This window comes from Salvelinus fontinalis, chromosome 2 (assembly GCF_029448725.1).
Source record: "Salvelinus fontinalis isolate EN_2023a chromosome 2, ASM2944872v1, whole genome shotgun sequence".
Lineage (NCBI taxonomy): Eukaryota > Metazoa > Chordata > Actinopteri > Salmoniformes > Salmonidae > Salvelinus > Salvelinus fontinalis.
This window is the reverse complement of record NC_074666.1, coordinates 17,885,085-17,901,859: the sequence shown is the minus strand read 5'-3', so window position 1 is coordinate 17,901,859 and position 16,775 is coordinate 17,885,085. Positions and strand designations below refer to the sequence as shown.

Sequence of the window (16,775 nt, the reverse complement as noted above, 5' to 3'; positions counted from 1 at the left end):
TACATACATTCATACTTTTTTGTACTGGCCCCCGTGGGAAACGAACTCACAACCCTGGCGTTGCAAGCGCCATGCTCTACCAACTGAGCTACACAGGACTCATAACAGTGTGTGTTTATATGTGTATGTGTGAGCACGTGCGTGATCATGCATGTGTGTGTGTGTATGTCAGAGATTAACCAACAGCTGACCTGCTTCTGTCTTTCTCCGTGCTCACACAAACTCAGGGCTCCTGCTTGTCACAATGCAGCCATTTCATGCCATGTGAGGACTGAGCAGGTCTCTTTCCGCCCTGGGCTGGTCCCCACTGGCGGCCGAACAATACTGACACAACAACAGTGGAGTGCACCACTGTGACCAGCTGCCAGACTTGTTTTTTATTTTATTTCTACCTTTATTTAACCAGGAAAAGCCCATTGAGACCCAGAGTCTCTTTTTCAAGGGAGACCTGGCCAAGAAGGCAGCAACAATCAATACATTACAGAATTAAAACATACAACAACATGATCTAGCTTTAAAAAAGCATTTGCACTCTTCTGTAACAGTCTTTCATCAACATTTTAAATGAATTCAGTGGCACTGACATATCTACAGTAGACGAAGCATGGATTGTAGACTATTCCATGCCTCTGGTGCACAAGACGAGAAGGCAGTCTTACTTAATAATACTGTAAATGTCCTGGGGACTTTAAGTAGCAACCACTTAGCAGACGGGTTATGGTAACTGCTGGTGGTGAAGGAGACCAGATTACAGAGATAAAAAGGGAGTTTACCCAAAAGGGCTTTGTAGATGAACACATACAAATGTAGCTTTCTGCGCATATAAAGTGAGGTCCAACCTACCATTTGGTACAAGGTGCAATGGTGGGTGAGTGACTTGGCATTTATATTAAAGTGCAAGGATGCATGATAAACAGAATCCAGTCTCTGTAAGACTGAGGAGGCTGCATGCATATACAACAAGTCACCGTAATCAATTACAGAGAGAAAAGTGGACTGAACAAGCTTCTTTCTAGCCAAAAGCGGGAAGGAAGCCTCATTACGAAAATTAAAACCCAATTTCAATTTAAGCTTCCTCACAAGATTCTCCATATGAACTTTAAAGGACAACTTGTCATCCAACCAAATACCTAAGTATTTGTCGGATGACAATTTTTTAATGGATAATATGACAATGCTCTTCTCTGGCTGAGTGCGAGCTCTAGTAAAGGTCATGAATTTAGTTTGTTGTACATACATGACCAGTTTGAGAGCATAAAGGGAGGCCTGCAGTGACTGAAAACAGTCTGGAGCTCTTCAACAGCCTGAACCAATGAAGGAGCACATGACTATATGACTATCATCTGCATATAGATGTAACTTTGCTGGTTACATCCCATTTCCCAAATCATTAATAGAAATTGAGAACAACACAGGAGCTCAAATGGAACCCTGGGGCACACCTCTATTAATCTCAAGAAAGCCAGACTTGTCATTGTCCGCATATACACATTGTTTTGTCAGAAAGATAGTTCCTAAACCAATTTACTGCCCCTTCACTGAGACCAATGTTACTGAACGTGTTATGTTACTGAACAATGTTCATGGCCAACTAAATCAAAGGCATTTGATCTCCTCTCTCACACCACCTCATGTCAGGGAGAATATTCTTCTCAGCGCTAGTGTTAGTAATTTATACTTTGTGGGTAACTTCAGTAAGGAAGTGTTCTAATATAATTCACAGCTGAGTCAGGCTTAGTTTTGTCATGTCACACTCACTGGGTGAAATGTGTTTCTATTCATCAGACCAGAGGTACTGTGTTTGGCAGTAAGGCTCAGACATAAAGCCTATGGAGTGTGATATCTTGGTCATGGGACTGTACTCTTGCCAAATTAAGCAGAGAACTGAAATAGGACAAGCAATAAGTGGTACTGATGAATCTTGAACAAAGGCACAACTTTCTCAAGTTGTTATCCTCAAACACTCAAACTCTTTGTGTCACTCACTCCCTGGCAACTACTCTGTAAGGAACTCTAATGGGATGTGGCAGATGACTAAACAACTTATCCACCATCTTTGTTCACAGAGCATAACAAAAACATGGCACTGCCGCTGCTCCAAGCTGTGTCTGTGTAAACTGCATATCTAGCACGGGCCTTAGTGCTCAGCTCACTGAGCCAGACAGAGACATGGCAGCTCTCCATCATCATTCATGCACAGTGCATAACGCTGGGACAGAGACAGATTTAGTTTAACAGGGACATTAATTCTACCTCAGCACAAACCTTTTGAATGTAACATTATGTATAAATAAAGACCTTCAGAACAATACGTTTTACTCTTACACTATTTCTATGGTCGATGCTGTTTTATCCATGGTACTTTATTGAGGCAAATCTGCTTCAAAGTTTTGAATAGAAAGCAGTGGTTAGAATTCCTTGGTAAAAAAATATGTTTGATGTCTGATACTGAATGATATATCAGGAATATTTTACATGTAGGCCTATTTGCTTATCTCATTAATATGTGACGACCTTCACACAACCTCATATTGAAGGTGAACTCACTCACCTACAACACCAGAGGCAAAACATCAGCAAAGCCACTTTGGAAACGCATTACACATCCACAATGACATGATGCAATGTTTGATAATGGGTTTTACCTGTGAAGTGTGTTTATAACTTACTTGTATGAGCTGCCAACAGTAACTTCCTGTTTTAACTGCCTGTTTAGCGCATCTAGCGCCGCCCTGCCTCTGGCCCCTGCCGCGTCTTCTCGCTCCACTTTGATGCTAACTTTCTTTTCACCCTCCTTCTCTGCAGTTTGCTTCTTTTTACTCCCTCCCAGGATTTCCTTTTCTTGCAATTTGTCAGCAATTTCGCATTTCTCCACACCGATGTCAACCTCCGCGTGTTTGGACCTATCCTGGACGCGATCATCGCCGATGGAGATGGAGGGATTGGGTCTGGGAATCCAAGGATGGTCACTCCTTTTAGGAATGGGCCACGGCTGGAAATCCTTCTGATATTGTGTCTTGTTATTAAAAGGGATCTCGGGAGTGTGATATTCATTCTTAGGTTTACATGATGGTTCAGGGCGCACTTTCCAGTGCTTAAAGTCTTGCCGCATTACAGAACCACACGCGCGCTCCCCAGACGCAGCGATACCGTAGTTCGCACGAGCCGCTACCGCCTGGTCGCTGTGAATGGGTTGCGTTTCTATGGCGACTGCGCTCGCTTGTGCCTGGTTATGCGGCTGTTTTTGTTGGTGCTGCAGCTTAAGATGCTGCATCTCTGAGACATCGTACCTGGTGAAAACCAATGGCACAGAAATGTCCCCCTTGTCCAGCTGGTTCCAGAAGCGGGCCATACAGCACGCCCTGGTGATGCAGGGCCACGCCATGATGTCGGTTATAGCTCAGCTCCTGCGCGCGATACAATTCTTCAATATGCCACGGATCCGAGCAGGGAAAATGACTGTTTCTCCTCGGCTCTTGATGGGCCCCGGTATCCTGCTAAAGAGGAACAAAATGTCCGAGTTATTGAATGGTGCAATCTCCGATGTTTAGCGATAATAGCCGATTGATAAATCCATGATCCAAATATGAAGATTACTGTCTCGGATGTTTTCCTTTTGCGCTGCTCTCAGCTCTGCCCGTTCTGTCCCGTCATGCACATTGGACTACGACAGGACACTGCAAGGGAAGTCTGCCCCGCCCACGCGCTAGCATCCCCCCATGACAGGATGGATGCTCAGAATTGAAGCAGAGAAATATCACCTGGCATCGTCATCATCACGCAATGTCTGCAGTGAGGAGAGACGTTTTGAAGCTTCAACCAATTCAATTCCATTATAGTTTTATGTTTCCATACGTTCACAGCAAGTTACTAAGAATTTGCTAGTAGTAGGCTCATTCACGTAGGCTACAATTGAAGAAGGTAATTAAGCATGACAGGTTGATGGTGTGCTTTAGCATATTAAATAGGGAATAAACTGAGCTGTTGTCCATACTGCAATTGGATGACATTTTTTTCTTTATTTATGTGTCATTGTATGGAGGCTTTGGAGTAAAGTTTTACTTAATAATATGCTTTAATTCCAGTGTGGCCACATATTAATAACTGCATTCCCTTCTCCATCTAAATCAAAAATCCAAGTTAAAGAATAGGACTAAAATCAAATCAAACCTTATTTAAAGTGTGTTGGATTTGATTTAGTGCTATTCTTTAAGTACAATTTTTTGGTTGGGATAGAGATGTGAATCCAACATATCAATTATTAATTTGTAGACAAACTGGAATGGAAGCCAGTCTAAGTCAGTGGCACAGATGATGGAACTATCCAAGCAGAAGATAAATCTCCTTCAAATGTTGATATTTGGTTTTGTTGACAGGCAAACACACTTCAATATCCTTTTGAAACTAATTATGTTGGATTCACATCTCCAAAAATAAATTGAAGAATGGGATCAAGCCAGTGCCTCTGCTGGAACTGCATGACACAAGGCATTTTTCCAACAATTGTTTACAGACAGATTATTTCACTTATAATTCACTGTATCACAATACCAGTGGGTCAGAAGTTTACATAAACTAAATTGACTGTGCCTTTAAACAGCTTGATAAATTCCAGAAAATGATGTTATCATTTGAGTCAATTGGAGGTGTACCTGAGGATGTATTTCAAGGCCTACCTTCAAACTCAGTGCCTCTATGCTTCACATCATGGGAAAATCAAAAGAAATCAGCCAAGACCTCAGAATAAAAATGTAGAGCTCCACAAGTCTGGTTCATCCTTGGGAGCAATTTCCAAACGCCTGAAGGTACAACGTTCATCTGTACAAACAATAGTACGCAAGTATAAACACCATGGGACCACGCAGCCGTCATACCGCTCAGGAAGAGACGCGTTCTGTCTCCTAGAGATGAACGTACTTTGGTGCGAAAAGTGCAAATCAATCCCAGAACAACAGCAAAGGACCTTGTGAAGATGCTGGAGGAACCAGGTACAAAAGTATCTATATCCACAGTAAAACGAGTTCTATATCGACATCACCTGAAAGGCCACTCAGCAAGGAAGAAGCCACTGCACCAAAACCGCCAGAAAAAAGCCAGACTACAGTTTGCAACTGCACATGAGGACAAATATCGTACTTTTTGGAGAAATGTCCTCTGGTCTGATGAAACAAAAATAGAACTGTTTGGCCATAATGACCATTGTGGAGGAAAAAGGGGGATGCTTGCAAGCTGAAGAACACCATCCCAACCGTGAAGCACGTGGGTGGCAGCATCATGTTGTGGGGGTGCTTTGCTGCAGGAGGGACTGGTGCACTTCACAAAATAGATGGCATCATGAGGTAGGAAAATGATGTGGATATATTGAAGCAACATCTCAAGACATCAGTCAGGAGGTTAAAGCTTGGTCGTAAATGGGTCTTCCAAATGGACAATGACCCCAAGCATACGTCCAAAGTTGTGGCTAAATGGCTTAAGGACAACAAAGTCAAGGTATTGGAGTAGCCATCACAAAGTCCTGACCTCAATTCTATAGAAAAGTTGTTGGAAGAACTGAAAAAGTGTGTGCGAGCAAGGAGGCCTACAAACCTGACTCAGTTACACCAGCTCTGTCAGGAGGAATGGGCCAAAATTCACCCAACTTATTGTGGGAAGGTTTTGGATGGCTACCTGAAACGTTTGACCCAAGTTAAACAATTTAAAGGCAATGCTACCAAACACTAATTGAGTGTATATAAACGTCTGACCCACTGGGAATGTGATGAAAGAAATAAAGCTGAAATAAATCATTCTCTCTACTATTATTCTGACATTTCACATTCTTAAAATAAAGTGGTCATCCTAAAACAAAAATTTTTACTAGGATTAAATGTCAGGAATTGTGAAACTGAGTTTAAATGTATTTGGCTAAGGTGTATGTTAACTTCCAACTTCAACTGTACATATCCTTGAAATTGTGTTGTCAACAAAACACAATTCAATATTACTTTTTTAATAAAGTGAATGGCCTAAAGTTAAGGCTCTTACAAACTAATTTAACATTCAACCTCAAAATAGGTAACTTACCCATGGCCACATTTTGAGGTTACTGTAACTATAAACGTATTCTTATATAATCATATAAAGCATGCATATTCAAGATAGCATGCACAGGTCATCTTAGGTCGGTGGAGATCTTCACAATTGCTTTAATAATCTGTGCAGAAATCTTGAGTAACAACTAAACCAAAAATCAGACATTGTTTTCCATTGGAATTTGGTTGTACTTTTAGATTGTTGAAAGCATAGTGATAATGCATTGGAAATTCAACTAACTTTTGCCTTTTTTTTCTTCAATAATTCATCATATAAACCACCGAAAAGAAAGATTGATAGCACAGGGCTAATCTCTCTTTAGGGTGGCAGCTAGCCTAGCGGTTAAATGCGTTGGGCCAGTAACCAAAAAGTCTCTGGTTTGAATCCCCACACCTACTAAGTGAAGAATCTGTCTGTGCCCTTGAGCAAGGCACTTAACTCTAATTGCTCCTGTAAGACGTTCTGGATAAGAGTGTCTGCTGTGACTAAAATGTGATGACTAAAATGACTAAAAGTGACTAAAATGTGAATCAACTGCTCAAAACCCTTTTATAAGCACCTGAATAAAACGTATTGGGGCTGAGCACTGATTGGTGAACAGCAGAACATCAAGAGGTTCAATCACCAGAAGACAACACACTTAATGGAAAACTAATCTGGATATTGATTGGCTACAGGCTGTCAAAGTATGCAGTATCTATAAATACACTGGCTCATTTCACACTATTGTTGCTGACAGCTCACTGTACAAGAACTTTACTTTGTTTATTGTTCAAAGTGAAGGGCATTTAAAGCTGCTCAGTAACAGCAAGATCAAAGTTCTTGAAGCTATAGATATGGGTTGAGTAATCAACCCATTCATTGAAAGGATTACAGAGATAAAACGATAAGAAGACTAAAGAAAGAGGGAGAGAGGCAGACTTTGGACCCACTTTGCTCACTCCTCTCCTGGGTGTACTAGTCCCAGACCTCACCCTCCCATCTGCCTGCACTGCCTAGCTCTCGGCTCTCTCCAGTTCCTCACCATGAAGATCCAATTTGCCCCTACTGACTTGCCACTAACCAGGAGACTGCAGATGGCCTCAGTGCTGCAGTGGGTCTTTTCCTTTCTCGGCCTGGGTGAGTGTCTGTGTCTCTGCTGTTTGTCCTGACCTGTCTGTGTGTTTGTGTGCTGTGCAACGGTGTTAGTTAGTCTTTCTTCCTCATTGCGTAACAAGTGGGGAGGCTTGTGTATAGTTTTGTTTATTTAATGGGTTGCTCGGTGTGGAGAAGCTGAAATTGAATTCTATGAGAGTTGCCAGGCAGGCTCACTGCTGGCTGACTTCCTTGCGCCCATGGAGTTGTGCCTGAAACGGACCAAAGAAAGTGCATGCAGAAGACACTGCCTTAAGTTACTCTTTACTAACTCTTACATAACATGTGTTAGACAGTGGAGACACCTCCATGGTCTTCCGTGCATGATATCATGCCAGTGTGTGTCACAATAGATTTGTCCATTAGGCCATCCACGCTTTTTATTCTCCCATAGAGGGATTGGATACATCAGTGGTACCTAGTGGACAAGAGGGAACTCACTGCTTGGTACTGGTTTTTCATGACTAACAAACTCTGGGTCCTAGTTATTGGTTAATCTGTTCAAGTCACGTGGTCAAACTCATGGCTTGAGTTGTAGTACAATTCTTGGTTTGCTTAGAAGGTCTCTCTCTCTCTACCCCTCCCTAGCTTTTTATCTCTTCTCTGTCCCTCTCTCTCTATCCCTGTCCCTCTGCTGCTCAGTGCGTCAGCAGGTTAAGTTGTAACCTAATAGTGCAGTGCCCTACACCTCATAAAGCTGCTCTATCAACCTCAAGGCACCCCAACTTATAGACTGCCGCACTTCCACTATTTTTCTCATATAAATGACCAAAATCACATAGAAAACTAAATACATGTATTCCATTTCTGTGAAATAGATTTTTAACACTAATATTCCCAGTTGACTAATGTTTATGTGTCTCTGTCTGTCTGGCTCTCTGTATTGGTCGTCTTACTCCAGCGCCATGCTGCATCATGATGTTCCTTGTGTTGATGTTCACGCGGTTCTGGCTGATCAGCGTGCTGTATGCCTGTTGGTTTTTCGTCGACTGGAAAACGCCGTCTAAGGGGGGGCGCAAGTTCCACTTCCTGTGCCATCTACGTGTCTGGGACTACATGAGGGACTACTTCCCTGTCAAGGTGGGATGACTTTACTGACTTTACAGATTTTACTGATTTTACTGCGAGCTGCTGATGACAATACTCAGTCAGAACTGTAGTGTAGAGTTGTCCTTTTTTTAATGTTCAGTTGAGAATACATGTTTCATATAAATACAGACAATTCTCATACATTCTCTGTGGGAGTGCATATACTATGGAGATGTAAAGTCCTTTATTCAATTTATTGGTTAGAGGTCAGGCAGTATCTCCAACATCTCTTGCTACCAGTAAACTCTATCATCCTCATCTCAAATCCCCCCTGTGTTATTTGGACTGGAGTCTAGAGCCCTCCGCAGCGGATGAGTCCAGCGATCTGGCAGTGGCTCCTCAGCCCTTATCTCTATACAGGAGCAGGCAGGGCCCAGCCAGACAGGACAACTGATAATGCCAATTATAGAATGAGGTCTCTCATTGTGTGGAGGTATGTATGCTCCCTCCGCATGATGGCCACATCCTCCTGCTGCCCATTCTGATCCCACTGTAATTGGCTCATTTGCTGTCAGATCTCATTCTTTGTCAGGTCTCAGCTTAGGAGTGATGCCAGAAAAATACATATGAGTGTTTGTGTCTGTATTATTTGGGGGGCTTATCAATAAAAGAGCAGGGCCCAGGTCAGTGCATGTTTTTTGACTCGAGGGAGGGACGGGCCCTTCCACAGCTGTTGCTGGTTGATGTCTCCATCTAGTGGTGGAATATGGATTGTGCATAGAGAGACAAGTTCAGCTGAGAGATGTAAGTTGGAATTTATTTGATCATCAATGGTCTTATCCTAAGAACTGTCTCTGCTGAGATGGGTCCACGCTCTTGCCCTTGGTCAGAATTTACACTTTGTTCTGTACTGATAAGCATGTGAACATCATGTGAGCATATTTCTCCTTCCAGTTACAATGCAGAACTTTGTTATCTACTATAAACTATTTCAAAGTTTCAATCGGGTCACATGAGTAATTATAAATTCTTTGCCATTGTTAAAGCCATGATTGTTGTTCTGACAGAAATAAAAATGGAGCCGACAGTTCTCCCGTGCTTCTAGCTCTTAGAAAACTTTGCAGTATTTTGTGTTTTTGTGTTTCGTTAGCTCAATAATATCTGCTAAACACGTGTATGTGACAAATTTGATTTGATATAGACCTATTTTTTCGCTTGAACTGAGTGACAGTGTCTCTTTCTTTAAAGCTTCTTTTGATCATTGTAATCAAAGATACAATTGGTATTTTCAGATGACCTAGAAATCAGCCTCAGATAAATGTAGTGTTTATCTTATTCAGAGATGCGTTTAAATTTCCAAGGACCGTCTAAGTGGGACATACCAATGTAAACCTTCATTGTAAACATGTAACAAAGCATGCTCATCAAATTGTTCATTTTTATGTTAATATCCCATTATCTTTTCTATTAGTTATAATAGTTATCTGCTTTTACTGTTACATGAAATGGTACAGAAAATGGAATACTAGCTAAATTCATCAAAAAAAGTGATTATAGGAAAAACAGTGATACTAGGGCAAGAGACTTGCTATGAATTATACTGTATCTGTTGTTATCAGTGAGTCTGATATCTTTCTTGATAGGATGCTTATCTCTTGTACGGTTGTACTTAGCACAGTGTGTCCTTACCATCACCTTTCCTGTGTGTCCAGTGTTTTCCCAAGGCCACGTCTTTCTCCTTACTGGAGAAATACTGAAAGAGCACATTTTTTACTTCACTTGTTGGTATGTAGGACTGCAGTTTGAACGGCTAGTTCAAGGCTTCTGTTATTTTCTATAACCAGTACGGAACACAATATATGGTCTATACTTGGCATGTAGGTTTCTCACTTACTGTATGAGTGGCACAAATTGCGATATGGGGGTGGGGAATGAGAGGGGCTATGCAAAATAAATACTGTAGTATTTGCTATAGTTAAAGTGTAATGTTTTTGCAGACTGTAGTATTTACTAGTGTTTTTATGCAAATAATACTGTAGTATTTACTATAGTATTCTGCAATATACTATAACATTCTATAATAAGTACTACACATAATCGAAGGAGACTACAGTGTGTAGTATAGTATACTACAGTTTATTACATTCTGTAGTAAGTACTGTTGTATTCTATAGTAAACTAGTATTTTTTCATTTGGTTATTGAGTCTACAGACAGATTTGTATTAAGGCAAATATGTTTGACAGTTTTTCTCAATCACATTTAAGCATTTCTTGGAACAATGTTATCGATTTTCAAAGTTATCAATGTTGGAGATGATCAAATCAAATCAAATTGTATTGGTCACATACACATGGTTAGCAGATGTTAATGCGAGTGTAGCGAAATGCTTGTACTTAGGAGTAACCCAACTTTTAAAAAGATATCACAGAAATTAGGCAGTCCTCATTGCCTTGATATTTCCCTATATTGTACATGGTATGAATGATGGGATGATTTCAGACCTTTGTGCACAGTAGTTACAGAATGCTGTAAACAATTGCACACATTTATCTTCTAATGAAAACAATGTGTTAATATTCTGTGAAGAAAGCACTTATCAGTGAATTTTGTATTCACTCATAACATTTGAATTTAGTTTTGCAAAAGGGGGCGTTAGATATTCAACTCGGGTACAAAGGCAAGAAAATTATCAGAAGTTCTGTAAATGTATTTGAGCATTTGATCATTGCTGTTTTGCTATAGAGACGTTTTAACACAGATCCAAAAAATGGTTGTACAAAATTTCCCATAAGTTCTGCCCGGCGAAGGAAAGGCGCCCTGTGAGAAGTTATATGAGAAACAGTGACACTTTCTGAATGTCCTGAAATGATAAATCCCAACCCAAGCTGTACTGTGCAAGTAGGCACATTGCATATTATTTTTCAGGTTTTCACTCTTAGTCACACTTTTTAATAGAAAAACAACATTAGATGTTCTAAGTCCATAACAATGTTTAAACCACATCCAGAGACCACTTTTGTGGTCTGGGGAAAATGTATGAACTGTAGAGTGTAGTTACCCTTTAATTCAAGTGTGGTGTTTTTGTAAAATTGAGTTTGTAAAACGAATGGCCACTGGATTGATGCAAATAATCATGATATCATTCTATCAGGTAGGCATAGGCTAGTTTGTAGCTAGTTTCCATTTCATTGTGAAGGTTTTTGGGAAAGCCTTTCCATCTACCAGAAGACGGCTAGGATTGCTATATTTTTCTTAACTTGCTTCAAAGTAGCCTATAGAGGCAATTATTTTATAAAGACTTCCTCGGATGCGTTCTATTGGTTTTCTGTTAACTTTCTTTCATTGTCTAGCAGCCAAAGGCATTATCCTTTTATCCTAGTCACATTAGCAACCCATGATAGTTGTTGCCTCTTTAGATCTTCCCTCTTTCTACATTTCTAATGATATTTCCATCTCTGTCCATGAAACCGTTTGCATGTGTGGTGCACATTTTAGAATGGTGTTTTCCTGCAAATTGCTTTTTGGAATATTTGCATGTAGGCCTACCGCCATGTGCACATTGCTGCGCCTAAAATGTAAAGAAATGTATAGTTTATCAACATTTTAAGCTAAACATTCTGATCTGTTCCATCAACCTTAATCATTTATATGGTGTATGCCTCCACTACACTACTTTGATATGCATCGTGGGGATTAAGAAGTGAGTATACGCAATGGACGCAGAAAAAAATAAGTGGGTTTATGACGTAAACTTGCGTATACCCTCCACTACACCACTGAGAAAAAGTGTATTAGAGAGAGTAATGTCTCCCTCAAGCAAAACATGAATTGGTTCTGAATGCCACATGGTGAATTTACACAGATCGATTCCACACGGGAATTTACAGTGAACGAGCATCATCATCGTTATTTCATATGGACTTTCCTTAATTTCTCGAGGAAAGATACAGTACATTAAACACAACCAGATACCAAGTATCAAACAAAGATCACTTCTTCAAACCTGGAATGTAATTTCCCTTGTATTATCCCCTAAGTGCCAACTGAGCATCTGACTTCATGCATTATTAAGGCTGGAATAAAGAGCAAATGTTAGTCTGAGCAGAGCAGTGTCCTTCAGAGGGTGTTATCGCTTTTACTGAGGTCTGGTTCTCCACTACCATCCCTAATGACAGCGTCATTTCCTCCGCCTGCACCCCGACATGCAAACTGAAAACATGTGACTATAGTTTATAGACACTGACTCCTCTCATCACTTTGAATTTGGAGAATGTATAAACTTTTCGTCATGTTTGAACCCAACTCCAAGCCAAAATCCAACAGCATGCCTAAAACCTCTGCTGAGTTCAAATGGTAGAGTTAAATATAATGTAGGTTACTGTATATCAAGCATGAGTGGGAGATTATGTGAAAAATGGGTTCACCGTATCAGCGGGCATAGGAGTGGACACCCATTCTGTTTGTAAACATGGAGGAACAGGAGCTAATACAAATAGAGGCTGTCTCCAGTACAGACCAAAATTATTTGTGGTCATTAAATAATTGTCCAGTGTTATCTCTATGGCAACCCATGACTAGAGCTCCATTCTCACTCATACGACATCTTTGTTGGCCAATAAGCCAAACTTTGATACAGCTTCAGCTTCCCCAATTCAGTACACTCCCAAACATGCATTCCCCATGCTGAGATATTGGGGTCAGCCAAATAACCCCAGACATCCGATGACTGCATGGCCCCAGACAACAGCATCAGAAATATTATTGGCATATTTAGTCTTAGAGTTTGACTAATTCTGTAATCTGGTTTTGGAAACAGCAAAATCTCATGATTAGACAGAGGACTACAGACAAACAAGAGAAGGAACGCGAGAAAGTCAAACGGGTTATTAACAATTGGTGGTTCGTCCTTGAATGAATCCTCTCAATCCATTAAGTCAATGCAGCCCACCCAAAGCCTGCTTAGTGTTTACTATGACTACCCTTGCTTTGCTAGTAAGAGGTTAGCGTAGCCCTATAACTAATAGGTGGGGACTTGATTATTGGAGCTCATTGGCCTTGGTCTGCTAATCTCAAACACTGAGGTCGATACAAAAAGTGTTTTTAGCAGCTTTGGTTTGACATGTATGGGCATAACATTCCCGGCACATGGCTAGCTAACAAGAAACTTTGCCCCCATCCAGTGACCTGTGACCATCCTATCAAGGGAGACAACAGGCATGATCCTTCCTCCTGTTTATCTCCTATCTGCCCGTGCAAAGAGACAGGCGACACTGGTTGATACTGGTTAGAGGCAGGATAGTCTCTACTCACAGCCCCTGTGGAGGCAGGCGAACAACAACTAGAACTCACACAGGTGACATGTGATGAAGATACACATGACATGAAGATATAGGCCAAATACCTGGAAGTCAATTCATAGGCTTCCTAGAGATTCAATATATCTTTGAAACGTTTCAGAAAATCTCTCACAAAGATTCAGATTTAGAAATGAATGTGATGCACCCTGTTTACTGTATAGTACATAACTACATAACTATTATGACTATTGAATTCACAAGTAAATCCCCTGTGTGTTGCAGCTGGTGAAGACAGCAGACTTGGACCCCGGGAAGAACTACATCCTTGGTTTCCATCCCCATGGGGTGCTGGTGGCTGGAGCCTTCATTAACTTCTGTACGTACGCTACAGGTTTCAGGAAGCTGTTCCCTGGCCTTGACAGCTTCCTGCTGATGCTGCCTCTCTGGTTCAGAGCCCCCTTCTTCAGAGACTACATCATGATGGCAGGTTAGTGGGGTTGGGTTTAGGTCAAGGCCGGGTTACTGTGAAACACTTTGACATACAGTATACAAAACATTAAGAACTCTTTCCATGACATAGACTGACCAGGTGAATCCAGGTGAAAAGCTATCATCCTTTATTGATGTCACTTGTTAAATCCAATTTAATCAGTGTAGATGAATGGAAGGAGACCAGTTAAAGAAGGATTTTTAAGCCTTTAGACAATTGAGACATGGATTTTGTATGTGTGCCATTCAGAGGGTGTTCTGAATGTTTGGTATACTCAGTGTATGTTGCTGTAAAGACAAGAGGGTAATATAAATACATCGGATTCACTAGTTGATTGATTGATTGGGGACAACCAGCATGATGCAAATTAACATCTTTGAGTTTGATCATCGTTCGACAGTGAAGAATAGTGTACCAAACTTTCCCCCCACTGTTACGAACACCTGACCTGTGTGTCTAATGTGTTTCCTAGGTCTGATTCCCTCGGACAAGGAGAGTGCCAGCTATCTGTTACGTCGACAGGGAGGTGGGAATGCTGTTGTTATAGCAGTGGGAGGAGCCCCCGAGGCCCTGGACGCACGCCCTGGCGCTTTCACCATTCTCTTGGCCAATAAGAAAGGTTTTGTCAAACTGGCAATGGAACATGGGTAAGACCAGTGCCAGAGGGGAAGGAGGACATTTTATTATCTTTGTCTCTGATGAAATCTTATAACTACTCTCATGGTTGCACAAGTGACTTCAATTGTATCAATCACTTCATCATAGTTTGATATGAATATGTACAGTGTGTACTTGTGGGCAGCTTCCTGAAATAGTGACTTGTGTAAGCCCTTTGGGAATTTCTATTGGGTGCGTGCAAGCACTGTATGACATGTAGAGGGACGAGTCAAGTGACACCAGTGTTACACAATTCAGTTTTCCCTTGACTTTGCTGGTTATACAGCAAGTCCAGCTACAGTAGCTCATAACTTATTTTGTGGGATACACAAAGCTTGCTCAAATCACGTGTTTTACATGACTGCTTATGAATTTCATAAATAGTAGAATAGTTTAGGAATAACTTCAACACCTAGTAGTGAAATGGAAACTGCATGGGTCTGCGTTCTACAAATATACTGTACCTTACAAACTCATAGAGATGACCGTAACAAAACTGAAGGCCAAACTTCTGTCTCAACTCACCTCACTTCTCTTCCACCCCTCTCCGCTCTCCTCATCTCCTCTCCTCCACCTATTCCCTCTATAGTGCCCATCTGGTGCCAGTCTTCTCCTTTGGAGAGAACGAGTTGTTTGACCAGGTGGAGAACCCTCGAGGCACCTGTCTCCGCTGGATTCAGGACAAGCTGCAGAGCATCATGGGTATCTCTCTGCCCCTCTTCCATGCGCGGGGCATCTTCCAGTACAGCTTTGGTATCATGCCCTACAGGAAGCCCATCAACACTGTGGGTGAGTCACTGTCTGATCTTCACTGTCACTCTGAATTACTGCCTAGGACAATGTTCCAATTTCATAGTTAAGTAGACCAGATAACTCTAGGCAAGGTTTTAGAAATGTTGGGCCTTGCCAGTTGAAGTCAGAGGGGTTATCAGTAGCTGTCCACTATATCTACCCAATTTATTTATCCTTTTCTCTAGCTTAAAGGCACTATGTTGAAAAGGCAATTTTTGTTTTTGGCAGTAAACTATCTGGCAGAGAGGGACACATTTGCACATTGGATATATTTGACTTGCTAGATAGTTTGATTGCGTCAGTTGGCTGCAACCTCTCAGCAACAGTGGCTGGCACTGTGTACATCTATTTGGCAATCCCCACTTGAAAATGCCATCATATTATGTTAAACAAATACCTTCAATAAAAATCATATCCAAAAAGCAAATACATTTTTGTGCGTTATGCACTACTACAGTAACCTATATTTGAACGTGATATCATCATGCATACCCTTTGACCTCTACACAGTGGGACGGCCAATCAGAGTGGAGAAGAATGAAAAGCCCACAGTGGAGGAGCTGGATGCCCTCCATCAGCTCTACACAGAAGAACTCAGCCAGCTGTTTGAGGAGCACAAGGGCAAGTACGGAGTGCCAGAGGACCAACACCTTAGCTTCGTCTGAGCAGAACTCACAACCAGGAGTGAGAGAGAGAGGGTAGAGGGAGAGAAAAGTGAGGGGAGGAGAAGGAGAGGAAAGAGAGGCGAGAGAGGCTTCCAAACCACCTTTGGCGTTGCACCACCAAATCCTCTCACTTGACTTTCCTCAAACAGATAAACCTTTACTGCCATAACCAACTGAAGGATCCAGACCAAACTACAGAAGACAAGCAAACCAATGAATTGATATGGACATGTAATATGATATGGATATGGATATTTCCCTTCATGTAAACCACTGTATTGAGTATGTGCCCATCCCACACCTATTTACTTATTTCCCATCTTAAGAAAAATGTAATGTCTGCAGATATTTTTCAAAATATAAAAAAATCTGTGTTTTAAAAAAATGCATAAACGTACACTGTTTAAGCGCTCAATATGTCCAATTCTTTCAGATGGTAGCCTACATGCATTTTCCATTCCTCAGGACAAGGTAACAGGGGACTAGTATAATTATCCGAGAGCCACATTTCTTCACTTATTCCCGAAACATCTGTCAAGAGGATTTGAAGTGACATCCGTCAGGGAGATTTGAGACTTGTGTAAGGGTTATTTCCATGTAAAAGGACCCATGGGCACCAACATATGTAGTTTATAGG

The 16,775-nt window shown here is 41.3% G+C and overlaps 2 protein-coding genes across 3 annotated transcripts in view; one reads left to right on the top strand and one right to left on the bottom strand.

Annotated features, from left to right (window-relative positions):
• LOC129813128 (microtubule-associated protein 6 homolog) overlaps positions 1 to 3,666 on the bottom strand; it is a 30,575-nt gene extending 26,909 nt beyond the window's left edge. Inside the window, exon 1 of one of the 2 annotated variants that reach the window (XM_055865332.1) lies at positions 2,670 to 3,666. In XM_055865332.1, the coding sequence (XP_055721307.1) occupies positions 2,670 to 3,385 (716 nt within the window). In that variant the 5' untranslated portion in view covers positions 3,386 to 3,666. The remainder of the gene's footprint in view (positions 1 to 2,669) is intronic. The other variant, XM_055865339.1, reaches the window with a different exon arrangement.
• A 91-nt stretch (positions 3,667 to 3,757) lies between these two features.
• Positions 3,758 to 16,553, top strand: LOC129813140 (2-acylglycerol O-acyltransferase 2-A-like). Its single transcript, XM_055865351.1, has 6 exons — positions 3,758 to 7,191; positions 8,108 to 8,286; positions 13,817 to 14,021; positions 14,497 to 14,671; positions 15,271 to 15,470; positions 15,984 to 16,553. Exons 1-6 carry the CDS (start codon positions 7,098 to 7,100, stop codon positions 16,136 to 16,138), a joined length of 1,008 nt encoding a protein of 335 aa, XP_055721326.1. The 5' UTR covers positions 3,758 to 7,097; the 3' UTR covers positions 16,139 to 16,553.
• Positions 16,554 to 16,775: the final 222 nt, after the last annotated feature.

What these genes read in the sequence shown, in the direction of transcription:
- LOC129813140 (XM_055865351.1), top strand. Translation starts at nt 7,098, where the DNA reads ATGAAGATCCAATTTGCCCCTACTGACTTGCCACTAACCAGGAGACTG. An exon ending in GGGACTACTTCCCTGTCAAG is followed by an intron (nt 8,287 to 13,816) that starts GTGGGATGACTT and finishes TGTGTGTTGCAG; the next exon opens with CTGGTGAAGACAGCAGACTT. An exon ending in AGACTACATCATGATGGCAG is followed by an intron (nt 14,022 to 14,496) that starts GTTAGTGGGGTT and finishes TGTGTTTCCTAG; the next exon opens with GTCTGATTCCCTCGGACAAG.